The sequence below is a fragment of the Salmo salar genome, chromosome 20 (genome assembly GCF_965601325.2).
Source record: "Salmo salar chromosome 20, fSalSal1, whole genome shotgun sequence".
NCBI lineage: Eukaryota > Metazoa > Chordata > Actinopteri > Salmoniformes > Salmonidae > Salmo > Salmo salar.
The window spans coordinates 30,883,152-30,903,512 of NC_138310.1; the positions used below are offsets into that span (position 1 = coordinate 30,883,152).

Below are 20,361 nucleotides of genomic sequence, written 5' to 3' on the forward strand. Positions count from 1 at the left end.
CAACAATCATGCTTATGTGAATTGCAATAACCTTTTCAGAGCAGCAGCAAAAAATGGGCGAAGTTGACCAAAAGGGTACTACAGGACCTTTCTCGAAGGAATATTAGTAATAAACCCGTCGTAAATGTGATAATTATTGTCGCACATCTTCAATCAGCCGACTACTGTGAATGGATTGTACAAATTTAGTTATTTTAGATCAGCCTTACGACGCCCAGTCGGCAGCCATAGTAGGACATTTGACATTCGAGGTAAGTTAAGCAACAAATCTCATCGTCAATCGACTTCCAATTTCAGCTTGTATTAACATGTTTGCTAAGGTCATCCGATATTTTAGATGTTCCGTTGTCAAACTGTGAAAAGACTGCAGACGTTAGCTATTTAGCTAGCTAGTTTAACGGTCTTCATCCAATCTGCACATACTAGTTAGATAGCTAGCCACACTACTAGCATGTTGTTGTTAACTAGCTAGCTATGGCGTGAGCTTGACACTGGTTGCGTTGTGGCCAGACTGATAGTTTAGCAAATTGCCCCGTTCGAGCATCTTTCGAGAGTACTTTAGTTAGCTGGTCGATAGCATGGAGAACTCTCTGTACCTTTAGCTAGTCAAGTTTCCAGTACCTAATGATTATTTTGTCTCGACAGACTCAATTGTTCCTATGACATGTCCTGTTTACGTTCTCATGTGACATAGTCATAGGTCTAACTTTACCTACTCATAGCTAATACAATTATCGCTTAGTATCATTAGACCAATTAACGTTAATCCACTTATGGAAACACAACATTGCTATCAGCAAAGATGATTGGAGATGTGAATTATTCTGCTAGCATACAGTCACTGCTCTGCATGCCGCGTCCTTTCCACTTACTCTGCTTGCTTCGCACGCCCGCTTCTGGTGATTTTTTTGGGGTTGATTTATCTGTGCGGTTTGGCCTTCAGCTGCTCGAAATTTGAGACAAAATATCCACAGGAAAGTATTGTTTACCCGACTTTTTAGATAGCCGGTAGGTATATGGTTCGGTTCTGCATCAAAGTAAAATGTGTTCTGTTATCTCTCGTCAATTAACGTTAGCTATTAAACCATGCTATGACAATGAAAATGACATTCTGAATCAGGGGAGGATGGACAACCATCCACACTTGTTTCATTTTAATATTCTATATATTTTTTGCAGATTGAAATCCGAATATATATATTTTTTTGTTCTCCATCCTCCCCTAATTCAGAATATTCAATTTTCGTTGTCAGTTCGCCGGCTTTTCTTGCATAGGAGCTGTTGAATACTCTCCCTCCGAGCCCTACAGTGGAGGTGTCATAATACCCATAAAACCTAGCGGTCAAACAGGGAAATGGTTCCTATCGTTTTTCCACAGGGAGTTTTAGAAACACTTAAATTAAGGGCTGTGTTTCTTGTAGGCTTACCCTGTCGTGACGTTTTTATAACCCTGTAAATCTCTCTCGGACCAGGTGACTTTTATTAATATATTCAGCTCTATTTACTCTCAGATTCGAAAATGCAAATTAGCACGAAAATAGACATCATGCAAGACTACAAATCCCTGCAAGCTCCTGCATGTCATTTCTTGCTAACAGGTGAACTGCACAAGACAGTTCACAGAATCGTCAATTTAAAGACATTTAGCCAATTAATTAATTACAAAATGTAGCTAACATTAGATATATAAGATATCATGGCATTTGTAGTTCTTTATGATTAGCCACATTAGCAGCTAATTAGTGTGTATTTCATTTTGGGGGGGTAAATACACATGAATATTTTGATAAGCGTCACCTTGTCCTAGAGAGATTTACACGGATATCAAAACATTATGCCAGGGTAAGCATACATGAAACACAGCCCTTATTTTAAGTGTTTCTAAAATCCCCTATGGGAAAAATTAATGGTGGAAAAACAATTGGAACCATTTACTTGTTTGACCGCAAGGTTTTATGGGTATGACTCATACTGTGGTACTTGTCGTGCAGTTAAAGATCCAGGGGATAGCATACAGGGACGGAGTTTCCATTGACACACTTAACAGCAGGTACCAGCATAGGGAAAGGGGAAGGGGGATACCTAGTCAGTTGTACAACTGAATGCCTTCAACTGAAATGTGACTTCCGCATAGGCCTACATGCACTCAAATAAAAGTTGGAGCCAGCCAAGTAATGTCAATTTCGGGATGTGAAACGTGGAACAAATGGACAATTAGGCCACAGAATGACTACAGCTTTCTCTTATTCTCTTCTCTAAAGATTATTTCAAATTCTTCTCTTTTTTTCGCAATGAAGTAATTCAAGGATGTGTACGCCACCATCTTGATGCATGTCATGATGACACTCACCCGTCTCGATCAATGTGAGAAGATTTGTAATAGACAAGGTGGCGGCGTACACAATGTTGGATTACTTAATGGAGCAAAACATTTATTTTATTTAATAACGGAGCATTTTCTAAATTCAAACGAACTTCCTGCAACTAGACATTGGCATTGGTTGTCTTCCAAGTCGGAAATTGAAGTATTGCCAAGTTAAAGTTGGTCAAATATTCTGTGCTACACCAAGACATTTAGGGTTGTGCCAATATATGATTAATTCGGATATCGTGATATTTGACATTGACAAGATATTGTGAAGTGCAAGAAGATATATCGTGATGTTCAGGACTATACTCTATTTGAACTTTACAAATCAACTGCAGTTTTATCAGTTAGGCTGTATCAATATGTTGAAAATGACATCTAAATGAATTAACTCAGCCTTGTAAAAATGTTTCGACATACTAAGATTATTTAATGAGAATGTGATTAGAGTATCGTAAATAAGCTAAAAAATTGCACAGTTTGGAATTATCTGGTCATTATCGGCGCAAAACGATTATATTGGATATCGCAATATTTCGAGTAGCATATCGTAGAAGAGGACTCCCCAAATTTCGCCCAACCCTTATGACATTAGCCCGTTACAATCTGCTAGCTAGCCTACACACAGTCTTTGAGTCATCGGCCTATCAACACGTATATATGCTAAATCCTAGAGATGTGAGAAATGGAAAAATGTTCTTAAAGTTTAAACAGACATTTTTTTCTGTTTAAACGATAAGAAACAAATCATAAAATTTCATGTGAATTCACAAGGCAAAAGGGTCCTACGTATAACCGCTAAGGGGCAATGCAGTTCCATCTACCGCAGTCATGGCTACTCCTTCCCTCCATCCCCGGGTCTCACTGTGCTTCCCTTTCAGATTTGGAAAGAGATGTAGTGGTGGAGCTTCCTCGACTCCTTACATGTCGACTCCTGGTGTCAACTCCCATTCTGAGTGACAATATTTGATTTAGCTAGGAATCAACTCCTAAGAATCAGTAGTTTTGGAACGGAGGAGACTGATTAGTTGCAGTACTTCCGAGAACACAAACGCTTGCATATTTCATAGCGAGAGGGGAGGGGCATAGCATAGGCAGGTTTTCCACCACAGACAGTCAGAACCGTTCACTAGGCCTATCTATCGGTAATCAAAAGCTGTATCTCGCAATCTAATGCTGTAATCTTGCAATTTCTTGTATTGGATGTGTCCCACAACTTCAGTGAATAGGCTAGGATATTCCACATACAACAGACTGAACACACATTCACATTAACAAAGAGAAAGGGCAGACGAGGGAGAGAGAGAAAAAAAAACATGTGCAAATGTCTTGGTAATCTGTATCTCGCATGTTCACCAAATTAGCCTAAAGTTTGCCTCTTTCTCCCTGGTTTTATTTCAATTATACAACTTTCCCAAGGCCTTTTTACAGCCTAGTCTATAACACGTCAAATAAAGAATGTTTTGTGATAACTGCACTGTGATTTAAACATTTTCGGTTAGTGATTTTCTTTCTAAACGTTAACGATCCCAATGTTGTTTTAACGTTTAAATGTCACACCCCTACTAAATACATTACAAAGCCATGCGGTTCAAAAATAAATAGCTTGACACTATACATCAATCAGTCCTAGAAAATTGTAAAGTAACATTATTTATTCATTTCACTGATCTTGTTGTTCACCCTTTCAGGAGACCTCGATTTGCCGGTGCAATGGCAGTGTTCAGTCCACAGGTGCTTCTGGCAGTAACAAGATCAAGGTAGGAGACCAGGTCACCTGCTCTAGATTAGAAACCATTTAGACCTGCCCTAACCTCTACCACACAGACAGTGGGGTCACTGTCCGTGTCCACAAGATCCCTGGTAGCTAAATCAGTTGATTAACACTCAGGAAGTCTTTTGGAAGAGTTGAATATGTGAACAAGCTAACTGTAAATACAGCAGGTGTTCATTGGTCTTGTCTACTTTACAGCAGTGTGTATGACTGACTGCTGTAGTGAAAGTAAGGATACTTCACATATGACCAGGCAGTCACTGACATACAGGTGTATCTGTGTTCTGTCTCCAGGGGATCTTACCTGCTGTCTAAAAGGCACAGCTGCTGTCCCCTCCCCTCCACTGCTTACGTCCACCACCACCTGGACCCCGCCAGCCGCCTGTTACCCCTAACCTCCCTCAGGCACTCCAGGTCTGGCTATCATCAGTGCGTTCGGCTCCATGGCGCCAGACCCCACAGCACCACCCTGCTGGCCAGATCTCTGCACAGCTCCTGTGTCTGGCTGCAGGGCACCAAGCAGGACACCAAAGCCCCCACCACCCCAGCCCAGGATGACCCCCCAGGAACTCCCAAGAATGGCCCCTCTGTCCCCGCACCCCAACCTCCAGCCCCTGCTCCCCCCGCTGTCGTCACTGTAGCGGCTGCAGCTGCCCCTACGGTCCAAGTAGTGAGGAAGTCTATTGGCCAGAGGGTAGTGGATGAGCTGAAACACTACTACAATGGTTTCAGGCTGCTGGGAATCGATACCAAGATCGCAGGGAGGATGGTGTGGAGACTGCTGCATGGACAACTGCTCTCACGCAGGGAGAGGAGACGGGTAAGGCCGGGGGAGTGATACAAATAAACCAATGTTTCATCTAGCTGCTCCATCTCAGATGTTAGCCACCAAGGCCCATAACGTCCCACCAATGGACAGCTTAGCTGACAATATCACAAAAACTATGTGTTTGCTTCAAAGTGGCAGAAGGCCATGTGCTGTAATGGTTCTGGGTGACCAGGTAGCTAGCAACAATGACAAGAAACTGTCATGTTCTGAATCATGTGTCTTGTTTCAGCATGGTTGATCTTCTTGTTGATACCATGTCTTATTTTGAGGTGTTTTGACTGATGTCACATTTGCTAGCTAGCTAACCAACATCTGTAATGCTGTATTTGAGAGTACTCATTGTGCAACTTAATTTATGTTTTCAATAAACATTGGAGACGAAATATAGTTTACATGTTATAAGCAATCTAAGCCAGCCCCGTCTGTTTTGCCCTATAGTTGCGTACGCGTCGGTTTTGTTGCTGAACAACCAATCCGACTATTGGTTCCACCGACCTTCTGAACAACACTGGATGAGACTAGAGCTTGGTTAGACTTAATGATGATGATCAGCATGTAAACATTGCTTGAAAGTGCTGAGCTGTATTTGACCTGTATGTGACTATGTTTTGTGTTGACTCTAAACTGTCTCCTGCATATTGCCCTCACGGCAGCCAGCATGTGTATAGTCGGTCAGACTGTCATTGTTGTGACCATGCAGGAAGTGTAGGCTGAGCTCTCTCTGTGTTTAACATGTTCCTGAAGGAGTAAATAAAAGGCTTGGGTGATATACAGTGTATTTAGAAGTACCGGCCATATGATTTTAAATACAGAAGAAGAAAAAAACTTTAGTTTTGTTAGTTTTTTGGGGGTGAGTGCTACGCCACTGCTTATAAGACATCTAAGATATGTCAAATAGTTATATCCAGCTCAGTGCTCCAGCTATGCATTTGGTTTACTAACTTGCTAGCTAAGTGGCTAGATGTCAAGATCAAGCTTCTTGGTTACAGCAGAGACATTCAATCCCCTCCTGGATCAAGATCCCTTGTGCCCCCCCACCACAAAAACATTTAAAATGCGCCCCTTATGTGCACTTCCGGTAATACCATATTCCCCGGTATGGTACAGAGATGGTATGAAAATCTGGATATTGCCAAACCCTAGTAAATAACAGGGTGAATCATAATTTTATGCCCGAGGGCAGGGTGAGAGAACCTTGTATGCGTCCCAAATGGTACCCTATTCCCTATATAGTGCACTACTTTTGACTAGGGCCTCATAGACCTCTATTCAAAAGTAGTGCACTATATAAGGAATTGGGTCCCATTTGGGATGGGTATTTGATACGTATAACGTGGTGACACAGCTCCATCTTGGGGAATCCAATTCAGAGGGTGTACTGTTTCTAACAGTGACTGCAGTTGGTTGAAGGGTTCACGGTCTAGACGAGCAGCACTTTCTCTGCTAACTACTACCCTCCATGTTGACGCTCAACGCTCCATGACAATAAAAACATGATAAGAATTCCCATTAGAATACTAAATCTATGGCTCTGAATTGGGGTGCGTTCATAAATTCGCTCTTGCTATCCTCCGATTTCAGAGCGCACTCGTCTGAGTGTGCAAGAGTTCAGAATAATAGAGGAATTTATGAACGTGAACACCCGTTCGAATATGGCAGGTGTCAGCAAATGTTGTCAAAAAAGCGTAATTACATTATTGCCAGCAGCACAGTTACAGTCACCAACGCTCTAGATAACATGAAAACAGCCTAACCAGCTCTGCTAGGCCGAGTAAAATGGTCAGAGTGAGGTGTTCTCTCATTTGTGTCTGGAAGTAGCTAGCAAGCTAGCCAACGTTAGCCAGTTAACTTGGGTGCTTGACTGCCGTTGTGAGGTCAGAACGCTCGGATCAACCCTACTCCTGGACCAGAGCATCCAGTGTGAGCTCTGAAATCTCAGAGAGCTAAATGCTCTGAATTTACAAATGGACAATCTGACAACGCTCTGAATTTACGAACGTCCAAAGGGCACTCTGAGCGCACTGGCACTCCAGATTGAATTTACGAACGTCCAAAGGGCACTCTGAGTGCACTGGCACTCCAGATTGAATTTACGAACACACCCATGGTCTTACTGTACATCCTACAGTTACCAAAGAAAGCTTTGGCATTCTGTAGTCTCGTGATTCTCATAGATCTGTCTTATGTAACATGTGCCTTTCAGTTAATTGGAGGGCAGGATTTACAGCAATGTAGTACTTTAGGAGTACCAGGAACCGGAGAATCATGAAACGCTGATCACCTCACTCTCTGGGAGGTGTTCAGCAGTCAGGCACGTAACAGGGAAAGGTGTTACCCGTTAAACTTCTTAAACCAGTAACAATGCTGCTCATTTTTGCTTTCAGTTTGAACATGTTGTTTTTCTCTCGTTGTGTCTATTGAACACAACCAAAGGAGTCCACCACATGCTGTGAGGTGTTCTACAGTGGGGGGGAAAAGTATTTGATCCCCTGCTGATTTTGTATGTTTGCCCACTTACAAAGAAATGATCAGTCTATAATTTAATGGTAGGTTTATTTGAACAGTGAGAGACAGAATAACAACAAAAAAATCCAGAAAAACGTGTCAAAAATGGTATAAAATGATTTGCATTTTAATGAGGGAAATAAGTATTTGACCCCTCTGCAAAACATGACTTAGTACTTGGTGGCAAAACCCTTGTTGGCAATCAGAGTTCAGACGTTTCTTGTAGTTGGCCACCAGGTTTGCACACATCTCAGGAGGGATTTTGTCCCACTCCTCTTTGCAGATCTTCTCCAAGTCATTATGGTTTCGAGGCTGACGTTTGGCAACTTGAACCTTCAGTTCCCTCCACAGATTTTCTATGGGATTAAGGTCTGGAGACTGGCTAGGCCACTCCAGGACCTTAATGTGCTTCTTCTTGAGCCACTCCTTTGTTGCCTTGGCCGTGTGTTTTGGGTCATTGTCATGCTGGAATGCCCATCCACGACCCATTTTTAATGCCCTCGCTGAGGGAAGGAGGTTCTCACCCAAGATTTGACGGTATATGGCCCCATCCATCGTCCCTTTGATGCGGTGAAGTTGTCCTGTCCCCTTAGCAGAAAAACACCCCCAAAGCATAATGTTTCCACCTCCATGTTTGACGGTGGAGATGGTGTTCTTGGGGTCATAGGCAGCATTCCTCCTCCTCCAAACACGGCGAGTTGAGTTGATGCCAAAGAGCTCCATTTTGGTCTCATCTGACCACAACACTTTCACCAGTTGTCCTCTGAGTCATTCAGATGTTCATTGGCAAACTTCAGACGGGCATGTATATGTATTCTTGAGCAGGGGGACCTTGCGGGCGCTGCATGATTTCAGTCCTTCACGGTGTAGTGTGTTACCAATTGTTTTCTTGGTGACTATGGTCCCAGCTGCCTTGAGATCATTGACAAGATCCTCCCGTGTTTTCTGGATATTGACAGTTCTTTTGTGTTTCTTCCATCTGCGAATAATCACACCAACTGTTGTCACCTTCTCACCAAGCATCTTGGCGATGGTCTTGTTGCCCATTCCAGCCTTGTGTAGTTCAACAATCTTGTCCCTGACATCCTTGGAGAGCTCTTTGGTCTTGGCCATGGTGGAGAGTTTGGAATCTGATTGATTGATTGCTTCTGTGGACAGGTGTCTTTTTTACAGGTAACAAGCTGCGGTTAGGAGCACTCCCTTTAAGAGTGTGCTCCTAATCTCAGCTCGTTACCTGTATAAAAGACACCTGGGAGCCAGAAATCTTTCTGATTGAGAGGGGGTCAAATACTTATTTCCCTTCTTAAAATGCAAATCAATTTATAACATTTTTAACATGTGTTTTTCTGGATATTTTTGTTGTTATTCTGTCTCTCACTGTTCAAATAAACCTACCTTTAAAATTATAGACGGATCCTTTCTTTGTCAGTGGGCAAACATACAAAATCAGCAGGGGATCAAATACTTTTTCCCCCCACTGTAGTTGAACCCTCAGCCAATTGTAGAAGCCCTCCTGTTGGCCATAGTGACAAAAGCTAATTTCCTGCATTTCTACACATTTTGCCATGTGGTGAAGATAACATTTTGCAGTTTTAAAGCACATTTCCTGCATTTATGCACATTTTGCCATGGCTTATGCTATCTGAGTGACTCAAACATTATAACAAAATCAATGGGGACCCAATAACATGTCAAAAAAACTCCTGAATGCAGCATCTTTGGAATTTTAGATTGTTTGTCCTGAAAGAGGATCTTATAAAAATATATATTTAGGTACATCTTTCTACCTGCTTTATATCTTGTTTTAGTCCTTTACGTTTACACTGAAAACGGACATATGAGGCCCGACCAATACTTTTCAATGCAGAATAAAAAGTCCTCTGACTTCAGCCTCCAGGTTCATCAGTAAGGCTGATTTAAAAGGATGCATTGACCCTATTGCCTCAATGATACAGGATAGGCACACCAACAGAATTTGTTCTTAACTGACTTGCCTAAGTTAAATAAAGGTTAAAAAAACAGTCCACCGTGTGAATGCCATGGTAGAGCTTTACTTGGCACCAGGTCTATTTTAGAAATACTCACAGTCCTGGTAGTTTGCCAGAGACTAAGGGACAGAATCCTAACATAGTGTTGCCCATGGTGGGTCAAGGTGGAATCCTTCTTGTCTCATGGATTAATATGTGACCACAGACATTCGTTTTGGTGACTTGGGAGGTCACATGTTTTTGTCAGTCACATTTCTAAATGTTTGGGATCCACTCTGTACATGGGTGTTGTGCACTGCAAAACTCACATGGCTAATCACTGTATCTTCTATAATGCCAATAAACCAAATGGCAATGTTTGGCTTCCAACCCCTGTTATTCTCTCTCTCTGTCTCTCTCACTCTGTCTCTCTCCCCCTATCTCCTCTCCTTTGATGTTGGTGCTTATCATTGTCAGACATGTTACTGTTTGGTTTGCTGAGTGTTGTCTGTGTCTCCAGCTGATGAGGACGTGTGCTGACCTGTTCCGCCTGCTACCCTTCATGGTCTTCATCATTGTCCCCTTCATGGAGTTCCTGCTTCCTGTCTTCCTCAAGCTCTTCCCTGAGATGCTGCCCTCCACCTTCGAGACAGAGACCAAGAAGGCATGTTTTTCACGCTGTTACAATGTTAATGACCCTGTTGTATGCTGCTTATCAATTTTCTAAACTTGCTTCCTTGTTTCCTCTCCTTCATCTGGACTGATCTGAAGTCATGATATTTTACCTGAAAATGGCTGTTTTCCTGTTCTTCCATATCAATGCAGATGAAAGGAGACAAAAGTACACTATTGAGATGCATCCCAGTAGGAGATATCCTTCCACAGACCTGTAGGCCAGTAGAATAAGCAGGGGTGTGTCCCAATAATCTCTCCTTTCTCTCAAAGTGTGCACTTGTTCACCTCCCTTCATAGATTTGACAGCTTTACTTCTTTACTGTTCTAAGAAACTCTTTAGCCCATTCCTACACCAATCCAATGTTTTTACATTTGTCAGGAATAGTGAACGAGTGCACACTTCAGGAAGAGAGAGAGATTATTGGGATACACCCCAGGTCTTTGTGTGGGATTAGCCCCAGTAGGCCTGACCTGTCGGGTCTAATGGTCCCTGTCTGCTCATGGCTGAATGGCTCTCAGATATGTCCTCCTGCTCCTGTACAACAGTGGTGCCTGGCCTGGCCTCTCACATCATGGCCGTTGGGATACCAACACATAGCAGTGGTAAAGACCACCGTTAGCCAACTGGTGCATTTTGAAGTGGGATTGTTTTCAATTATGAACTGGGTGGTTTGAGCCCTGAATGCTGATTGGATGACAGCGGTGGTATATCAGACCGTATACCATGACAAAACATTTATTTTTACTTCTCTAATTACGTTGGTAACCAGTTTATAATAGCAATAAGGCACCTCGGGGGTTTGTGGTATATGGCTAATATACCACGGCTAAGGGCTGTGTCCAGGCACTCCGCTGCGTCGTGCATAAGAACAGCCCTTAGCCGTGGTATATTGGCCATATACCACACCCCCATGCCTTATTGCTTAAATATACCCTTTTAAACCTTACCTAGCAACTTGATTAAATGCGATTTGAGGCTCCTTTTTAGAACATTCTAAAACCAATTGCTATTAGCTAATGCTAGATTATGCATAAGGTCCATTTGAGAAATAACTTTATAATAATATAATAATCTTTCTCCTATCCTTCTCTTTCTCCCTTTTCTTTCTCTTTAGGTGGAGAAGCAGAAAAAGGGTCTTGCTGCTAAGCTGGAGCTGGCTAAGTTCCTCCAGGAGACCATAGCAGAGATGGCCAAGAGGAACAAGACTAAGGCTTTGACCGAGGACGAGACGCAGCGCTTCTCCACCTACGTACAGAAGGTAATTTAGCCAGGGGGCAAAGGTCACGCATCCCAAGCTCTGATTCATGATTTCATGAGTGTTTCAAATGTTCATCCCGTTGTGTTCGGTAGCCCTTGTCAAAAGGTCTTACAGACCTGATAACGCTCAAGATGTGATTATACGTCCTAAGCCTGTCTGCATGACTAGAGTCCCAAGACTGCTCTAACTAACCCCTGTCCTCCCTCTGTCATCTCCAGGTTCGTCACACAGGGGAGCAGCCCACCACTAAGGACATTGTCAAGTTCTCCAAGCTGTTTGAAGACGAGTTGACGCTGGAGCATCTAGAGCGCCCCCAGCTGGTGGCCCTGTGTAAACTGCTAGAGCTACAGCCCATAGGAACCAATAACCTGCTCCGCTTCCAGCTGATGATGCAGCTGAGAACCATCAAAGCAGATGACGAGTTGATAGCCACTGAGGGTGTGCCTGCTATGAGTGTGTCAGAGCTACAGGCAGCATGTCGTAGCAGAGGGATGAGGTCACTGGGTCTGACCACTGACCAGTTACGTCAGCAGATGCAACAGGTCAGACACTCAACCTATCTATCTGCATATCACCTTGTTAAAGATGCATCACTTCAAGCCAGTGAAGGAATCAATCTATTAATTGTATTATAAGAGATGCGTCCCAAATGGCACCCTATTTCTTAGGGAATAGGGTGCCATTTTGGACGATAAACAATTGGCTTCTTCAGTGACCTGTGACCTCTCTCTCTCTCTGTCTGTTCTAGTGGTTGGACCTGCACTTGAAGGAGAACGTTCCTCCTTCTCTGCTGCTGCTCTCCAGAGCCATGTACCTGACTGACGTCAAACCCATCATACCCGTCATACCCCCTGTACCCAAACTAGAGGTAAGACATCATACCCCCTGTACCCAAACTAGAGGTAAGACATCATACCCCCTGTACCCAAACTAGAGGTAAGACATCATACCCCCTGTACCCAAAGTAGAGGTAAGACATCATACCCTCTGTACCCAAACTAGAGGTAAGACATCATACCCTCTGTACCCAAACTAGAGGTAAGACATCATACCCCCTGTACCCAAACTAGAGGTAAGACATCATACCCCCTGTACCCAAACTAGAGGTAAGACATCATACCCCCTGTACCCAAACTAGAGGTAAGACATCATACCCCCTGTACCCAAACTAGAGGTAAGACATCATACCCCCTGTACCCAAACTAGAGGTAAGACATCATACCCTCTGTACCCAAACTAGAGGTAAGACATCATACCCTCTGTACCCAAACTAGCTCAGTTCAGATTGGTGAAAGGTAATCTGATTCTAGGTTTGGGATCAAGGTAAATTTCTGCCTTCAGTGAGTCCCATAGAAGCACAGGTTTCCCCGAGAACTAAGGCTTGACCATCAGATCATGGAGACCTGGTTGACTCTCCAACTCATGACTGTAGTGATGTAGAAATGCAGGTCAGCCATGTGAAGTACTGTATGTTCATGCTGCCAACTCTCTAAGGCTGAGTTTTCACAGCCAGCCCAATTGTGATATTTTTTCCACTAATTGGTCTTTTGAACTATCACATCAGCTCTTTTCACATCAGCTCTTTTTCAAAACTGATCTGATTGGTCAAAGACTGTGTAAATGCAGCCTATGAGTCTCTATCACCACAACAGTCTCAGGACACTCTGTGGAAGGCACCACCGCTGCTTACATTACTGGCCCTATCATTCCATTTGTGTGTGTTTTTGTTTTCAGAACAGTGTGAGATCATGAGAGAAATGTGTAAGTATGTATGATGGTAATGTAACATCAAGTTGTGTTGTGTGTTGCAGAAGGCCACTCCTCCCCCAGCTGAGATCCCAGAGGGAACCGCAGCTTCCTCCTCAGACTTACTGGTAGACCCAGGTCTGGTCATCAAAGACAGGCCGGTCAGTACACAGACACACAACAACAAGGTTTCTGTTATGAAAATGTGGCGTTTGACCGGCAGCATTTCAATTTACCGGACATTGGAGAAATTTACCTGACCCATATGCATTGGATGTGTAACCTGATTAGGGCGTTCACCCACAGTGCTCAGAATGACTGAATTCAGATTTCGATTATGGTAATTCATTTTAACAGAACAGTGTGCGGTTCCTTCTTACTGAATTCCGATGCCCACATTTACTTCTCCCCAGCCAACAAGATGAGTAATGAACAGGAAAATCACTAGCCTATGTCAATCTACGATTCCCCCATAGTAGAAAAGTTGACCTATTCTATTGGTCAGCTTGTGGAGAAAGAAATAGCCTATTCCAAACGGACTCTGGGACAGTTGTGGGACAATAGATCCCAAATTCATGCAACCAGTAGGCCTAGGCTACATTAAAGTTTATATAAAACGATTGCTTCTAGATATGGTCTGATTTTGCCTAGGCTACACAGTAAAGGGTATAAAACATGATCACTTTTTTTATGGGAGGGAAATGGAATGCAACACATGATTGGATCATCACTCACATTCCATCAAAACACAAAGTGCTTTCATTGGATAACAAAAGCCAAAGATGGAAGGCATATAATATTCCCACCAATCATGAGCCCCAATCATGAGCTCGGTAGCTCTGGTCAAAGACAGACCGGTCAGGAGTCTTCTCCAGGATGACCCGTGGAGCAGTATACAGTGTCCTCATGTCTGGTGTGTTTCTGTTCCTCCAGGCAGAGGAGTTGAGAGACAAGGCTGCCATCGTCTCAGACAAACCTCCAACCCCTGCCCAGGTCATCCAGGTCAGTCACCTTTGACCCCCAGTCACATACCCACAGGGATTAGTTACTAGATGGAATGGCAGAAAGTGCAGTGCTTTTCTAGCATGGCCAGATAGTGATGACCGTGAGGATAAACCAGTGCGTGTTTGTTTCCAAGTTTGTGGCTGTAATCCCATTAAGCCCAATACTGTCTCATCTTTCTCACGACATCCTAGTCACACACACACACACACACACACACACACACACTTGCTCTACGGGAACAAACAAATGAACCATACAACAATTAACAGTTTAGTAGTTAAATTACAGTATGCCCATAACAACAGGTTCCTAAAATATCAAGTCAATAAACACCATGCACTGACGTATGTAAATAAGCTATTTGAAAGTACGTTTATTACATTTGTTCAAGTCCATGTCACCATAATTCAATGAATGCCATTGGTCTCTTTTTCATTGTTTGCTCCTAGAATAACCATTGTCCTCTGACCTGTAGGCTAAAGGAGCAGAGGTGTCCCAGAAGAGCAAGATGAGCGCCAACGGAGTGTGAGGAGGAGCTAACAGTGAGCAGGACTGCAGCTTGACCACACCACAACCCCGTGTCCTCGTGGGTGGGGGGGCTAGACAATCAAGCTAATCGACAACCTAAGGGATCAGTCAACCCAACCACCCATCTACCCTCCTTAACGCCGCCTCCTCCTGAGTCTAAGATCCCTGTATAGCCAATGGGCTTGGTGTCTGATGGAGAGAGGGGTCATAAGATCATCACATGAGATGTTAATGCCATCAGACCAGACGACGTTTGGCTAAGATGACACTGTTGCTCTCTTTAATTTTGTCCATGGATCAGAGCCCTCTCCTCACTGGCTACACCTGGATTGAGGCCGCTGGCAGGCGTTTCAAACGGGACACACACCTCTTGTCTGTTCAGTCTCTGGTTCTTCTCACCTGCATCTATTTGGTTTCAAGTTCATGCACTCCATCCATTGGGTTTCACACTCAAACTCAGCAGGACAATGTAATGTAACGAAAACTCTGAAAAGCCCCTGGATTGGGATAATTGTTTTGTTTTGGGATCACAGTAACCCAGTGATGTAACAAATATTATTATAATTTTTATGTCCTTGAAGAGTAGACACAGGCTGGTTGGTTGGTCTGGTGTAACTTTAGTCTGTTTCACTTCAGGTTGTTTTTAGACTCATTCATTAGGCGCTGAAGCTGATTCCTCTTGACTAGATACACCTCAAAGGCGAAAGCAGTGGGTGGCCGCGGTGTATTAAAGGCGTCCACATGCTTCCCAGACTAAACAGTTCGGTAGAGTATGTGCAAAAATTATGCTGACGTTTTGTGACGCTTTTGTTCGTTTTGGTCAAGCCGAAGTTCGGAGCCGAAGTCTACACCCCTTCATCGGTGATTGTTCAACAGTAGGAATTCTCCGATAAAGTCTTTGTTGTCATTCAGCTAGAGACGACTCGTCTTCATGACATTTTTCTCATAAAGAAATACTGCGCCAAACATCTTAGTTAGATGTAAAATTTCGCAACTAAGATCTCTTGGGCAAAAACGTCAAAATTAATGACAGGTTTCTTGAGTTATCTTAGATTAATTCGGACTTTTGAGGAAGTGTACAGTCATTTTGAGACTGGCTACGGCGTTTGATGCTTTTTTTCTTGTTTTTCAAGCAAGTGTATTTTAAGGGAGTATGCAAGCACACTCGTTCGGTTAGGCGCCAGCCGAGCTTAAGCATGCTGACGCCTTTAGGGGTCACCACCTTGGTGTCGACAAACGGTGGTGATTCAACATGTAGAGTTGTTGTGAAGTGAACAGAAAATGACGGCCGACATTTTGGTCAGAGGTGATAGGACGGCCACCCGCTGCTTTGAAAAGGTGTGTTTTGTATGTTCGAGTTGGCTGAATCACCTCCAGATCAGACTAACAAAAACCACCACCACCAACTCTTCCTCTTGTATATTTGTAAATACCCTGTACAATGTTCATTGTATGGTAGAAAAGGTACAACTGCTCTGTCCAGTTGGTTTGCCACTCCCTCAAGCTCTCTCAAAACTAAAGAGTTCTATGAACTTTTGCCCTCCTAATATTTAATTTTTTGTTTGTTGAATATTTCAATCTTAAGACTGGGCAACACTTCACTTTAACTTGCCTTTATGCCATGAAGTTACTCTCTAACTACCCTGGAAACCAGACTAATTGTTCAGATGTAAATGGTAATTGCAGATAAGGTACAAAACACTAATGTCTAAAGTAAGGACATTTTACAAATTATGTCCAGGTAGTTACAGTGTAGTTGCATTTAATTACACCAGAAAATGTAACACGTGGTATCTATGCAATTTATTGTGAAGTGTCACCCTATGACTGAATGAAGTGGCATTGTGTAGTTGATTGCAGCTGTAAATAGTACATGAACACTGATTATTTTTGATTGTAAGAGAGCGAGAGAGTTCACTCATTAACACAGGAGAGGCTGTAGTAGCGCCTAATTAAGCAATAAGGCCCGAGGAGGTGTGGTGTATATGGCCAATATACCACGGCTAAGGGCTGTTCTTAGGCATGACGCAACGCACAGCCCTTTGCCGTGGTATATTGGCCATATATCACAAACCCCCAAGGAACGTTATTGCTATTATAAACTGGTTACCAATGTATTTGGAGCAGTAAAAATAAATATTTTGTCATACCCGTGGTATACGGTGTGATATACCACGGCTTTCAGCCAATCAGCATTCAAGGCTCAACCACCCAGTTTAAAACTTGATTATAAACACAACCGCAATCTGTGGACATTTAGCTTTTCTATTGGAATATACAGTGTATATATTGTGTTAATGCTATGATAGTACTACCGTTTATTTACACATTTAAAATAAATATAATACTTGACTGCTATTGGATATCATCCATACCCACTGTTTCAACAAAACTAACGAAATATCTACAGAGAAATCTCAAATAATGAATTTGAGTGAAACTGCATGAAAATGCAGGATTTGCGAACTCTTAAAGGATTGCACTAGTGTTACATTTTATTTTTGAATGTGATTCTCAAAGATCTTGAAAGATGGCCCCTATTTCATGCTGAAATGCCTAGTACATATCCTGCTTACATATAGAGTTAATACAACCATGTGAACGAGAAGGTATTTGGAAGGTTTACCATATAAACATATGTGTACTCTACTGTATATGCTTTATGCTTCAGTGTGTGAGAGTGTGCGTTTGGTGTTGCCTTAGCATTGAGGAAAACCTTAAGTTAGGGGATTACCTTTTTATGAACCTCTCTCACAACTCACCAACCAAATTACATTGTTTCATCATAGTGCATCTTCCTCTCTTCCCTATCACCGATCTGTATGTGAGTGGATAATCGAAAGCAAGATATCCACCCTTCTGCTTTGACCAATCCAACCTTCTCATATATGTTATTACTTCAAGGGAGTACTATGGGACCTGGGACACTTCTTTCCATCCCAACAGTTTATTTTTTTACTTGGTTTAAGGATTGTTTAGAAAATTAATTTACAGGCAGAAGGTCTGTAACGAGGTGCTTTGTTACCTATGCTCTCTGTGGAGTGTCTCCTCTGCCCCTTCCCCACTGGCTCTTATGGAAGATGTTTACACTGTGTTCCAATTCCACTGCCTTGATTCCTTACCTTGTCTCCTATCCTTCATGTCCATACATGGGTGAAAGGAATCCACTGTATTGCTTACGCTGTTACCTTTTTAGGTCCTTTTGGATCAATGATCATGAAGGAAATTAGATTAGGAAAGGAATGTGGGGAGAGAATTAGGACACAGACTTAGAGAGACTCACGTAAACACCTGTATGAACCCTCTCACTCACATGCCCAATTCCAAACCCCTACCCCTGGACACTTGTTGGTACAAGCAACATAGTGAAAATCACACCTAGGTGGAGCAGCACCATATTGCTAAGTGGTCGGTGTGTAGGACTAGGGGTTAGAGTTTGGTGTGGAGTTGGGTAACATGAACTTACTCCCAAAGGTATTTGTCATTAATGTCCCACAGACCTGCAGAGAAAGATGGACATTGTGGTATTTCAGTGTGTTGCTGTTGATAATTTGTGGTGAAATTTAGAGTTGATTTGGTCAGGAGAACTTTAATGGAACAGTAACTTATCCAATCATTTGATGGCAGATATGGTCAATGGTCCTACAGTAAGACTTGGGCTTGAATTAACTTAATATAATATATGATACGCATTACTAGAACTAGCCACATAAGTCATCCATTGATATCAATGGGAGATTTGTGTGAAGGTTTGCGTGATGGACACATAACTGAGGTTAGGATTCAGCCCTTCACTGCTTGGACCTACACTGGGGGAATAAGGATGAGTGGAAAATGCCCTTTGCAAATGTGTCTACAGGTATTGCACTGTATCATGTATTGATATGACTATTACAGACAGTACAAGAACGTGAGGCTGTGTGGAGTTTATACATTCTGAATGATTGACGTCTGCACCTTTTGTCATAATGGATTCCATATAAAGCTCATAGAGAACATACTCTTCTTAAACTTGTTTTCCTTGAAATTCCCTAATTTCTCTTCAAACAAGGCTTCTTTTTTCATAGTTTATTTCATTTGGCAGAACTTATTTGTGTTAGTAATATTAGCTAGCCTTGTGCAAACTCTGGATGTTATGACTATGACCTTGCAGGAGTGTTTGTGACTGATGGATTTAGATCAGGGATGGCCATCCTGCCTAAAGAGCTACTGGGTATGCAGGCTTTTGATCCAGCCCAGCTCTACCATACCTGATTTAGCTAATCAAGGTTCTGATGATCAGCCGATGAGTAGAATGAGGTGTGTGTAAGAGCAGGAATAGAGCAAAAGCTTGCATAACCAGTAGCTGTCTGGGAAGAGGGTTGGCTACCTCTGAAGTAGAGGTTACCCCTAACCACAGATCTAGAATCATCTATCCCTAACAATAACCATTTGGGAAACGAAAACGTATCTGACCCTGTGTCAGTGGTTATGGACAACCTCTGCCTCCCCCTTTGGTGGCTTTCCTTGTGTAACAGACATTCTACCTCTCATGTTTACCCTCCTGTCCACTAAGCTCTGTAACGGAGGTCAGAAGACACTCAACCATGTACAACATTGCTACATTATTTAACCTGCGTTGAAACAATACATCATTCTACAGTGTCAAATGTCCGCTTGGGAGATGAAGTTCAGCATTAAATTTATAAAAACCCTTTACACTTGAGTCCTGTGTCTTTTATTTTTGGCAACAAACTTTTGCTAATACAGATGTCTTGCACTATGGATATCTGGCCCAGCTACTGACAGGCTAGGAGGTGCATACATACATAAAGCTTCAGCATCTAAACTCAGCAAAAAAAGAAACGTCCTCTCACTGTCAACTGCGTTTATTTTCAGCAAACTTAACATGTGTAAATATTTGTAATCGGCCTGTGTGTAGCTGGTGTTGAGGAGTCAGGCGCAGGACAGCAGAAATGAGTAAGGAATGTAATTTACTCAAGGAATTAATAAATACAACACAATAAACTAGTCCACAATAATGGACCTTATACATACATACAATCACTCACAAAAAAACATGGGGGAACAGAGGGTTAAATAATGAACAAGTAATTGGGGAATTGAAACCAGATGTGTAAAACAAAGACAAAACAAATGGAAAATGAAAAGTGGATCGGCGATGGCTAGAAGGCCGGTGACGTCGACCGCCGAACGCCGCCCGAACAAGGAGAGGGACCGACTTCGGTTGAAGTCGTGACATATGAACATAACAACTGAGACATAAACTGAACAAGTTCCACAGACATGTGACTAACAGAAATGGAATAATGTGTCCCTGAACAAAGGGGGGGGTCAAGATTTGTATTTATTTTTTATTTCACCTTTATTTAACCAGGTAAGCTAGTTGAGAACAAGTTCTCATTTGCAACTGCGACCTGGCCAAGATAAATCATAGCAATTCGACACATACAACAACACAGGGTTACACATGGAATAAACAAAACATACAGTCAATAATACAGTAGAAAAAAAGAAAACAGAAAGTCTATATACAGTGAGTGCAAATGAGGTAAGATAAGGGAGATAAGGCAATAAATAGGCCATGGTGGCGAAGTAATTACAATTTAGCAATTAAACACTGGAATGGTAGATGTGCAGAAGATGAATGTGCAAGTAGAGATACTGGGGTGCAAAGGAGCAAGATAAATAAAATAAATACAGTA

General features: G+C 42.5%; 1 protein-coding gene and 1 pseudogene across 1 annotated transcript; both read left to right on the plus strand.

Moving 5' to 3' along the window:
* LOC106580440 (LETM1 domain-containing protein LETM2, mitochondrial) lies at window positions 1-19,354 on the plus strand. Its single transcript, XM_014161504.3, has 10 exons — window positions 1-251; window positions 4,060-4,128; window positions 4,437-4,962; window positions 9,964-10,107; window positions 11,234-11,377; window positions 11,596-11,919; window positions 12,126-12,245; window positions 13,189-13,284; window positions 14,057-14,125; window positions 14,604-19,354. Exons 2-10 carry the CDS (start codon window positions 4,082-4,084, stop codon window positions 14,655-14,657), a joined length of 1,524 nt encoding a protein of 507 aa, XP_014016979.3. The 5' UTR covers window positions 1-251; window positions 4,060-4,081; the 3' UTR covers window positions 14,658-19,354.
* Window positions 18,842-20,361, plus strand: part of LOC106580475 (uncharacterized) — a 20,594-nt pseudogene continuing 19,074 nt past the window's right edge.

Excerpts from the sequence above, each read along its gene's own strand:
- LOC106580440 (XM_014161504.3), top strand. The coding sequence starts at position 4,082 with ATGGCAGTGTTCAGTCCACAGGTGCTTCTGGCAGTAACAAGATCAAG. Across the intron at positions 4,963-9,963 it reads CACGCAGGGAGAGGAGACGG|CTGATGAGGACGTGTGCTGA; the intron begins GTAAGGCCGGGG and ends CTGTGTCTCCAG. Across the intron at positions 13,285-14,056 it reads TGGTCATCAAAGACAGGCCG|GCAGAGGAGTTGAGAGACAA; the intron begins GTCAGTACACAG and ends CTGTTCCTCCAG.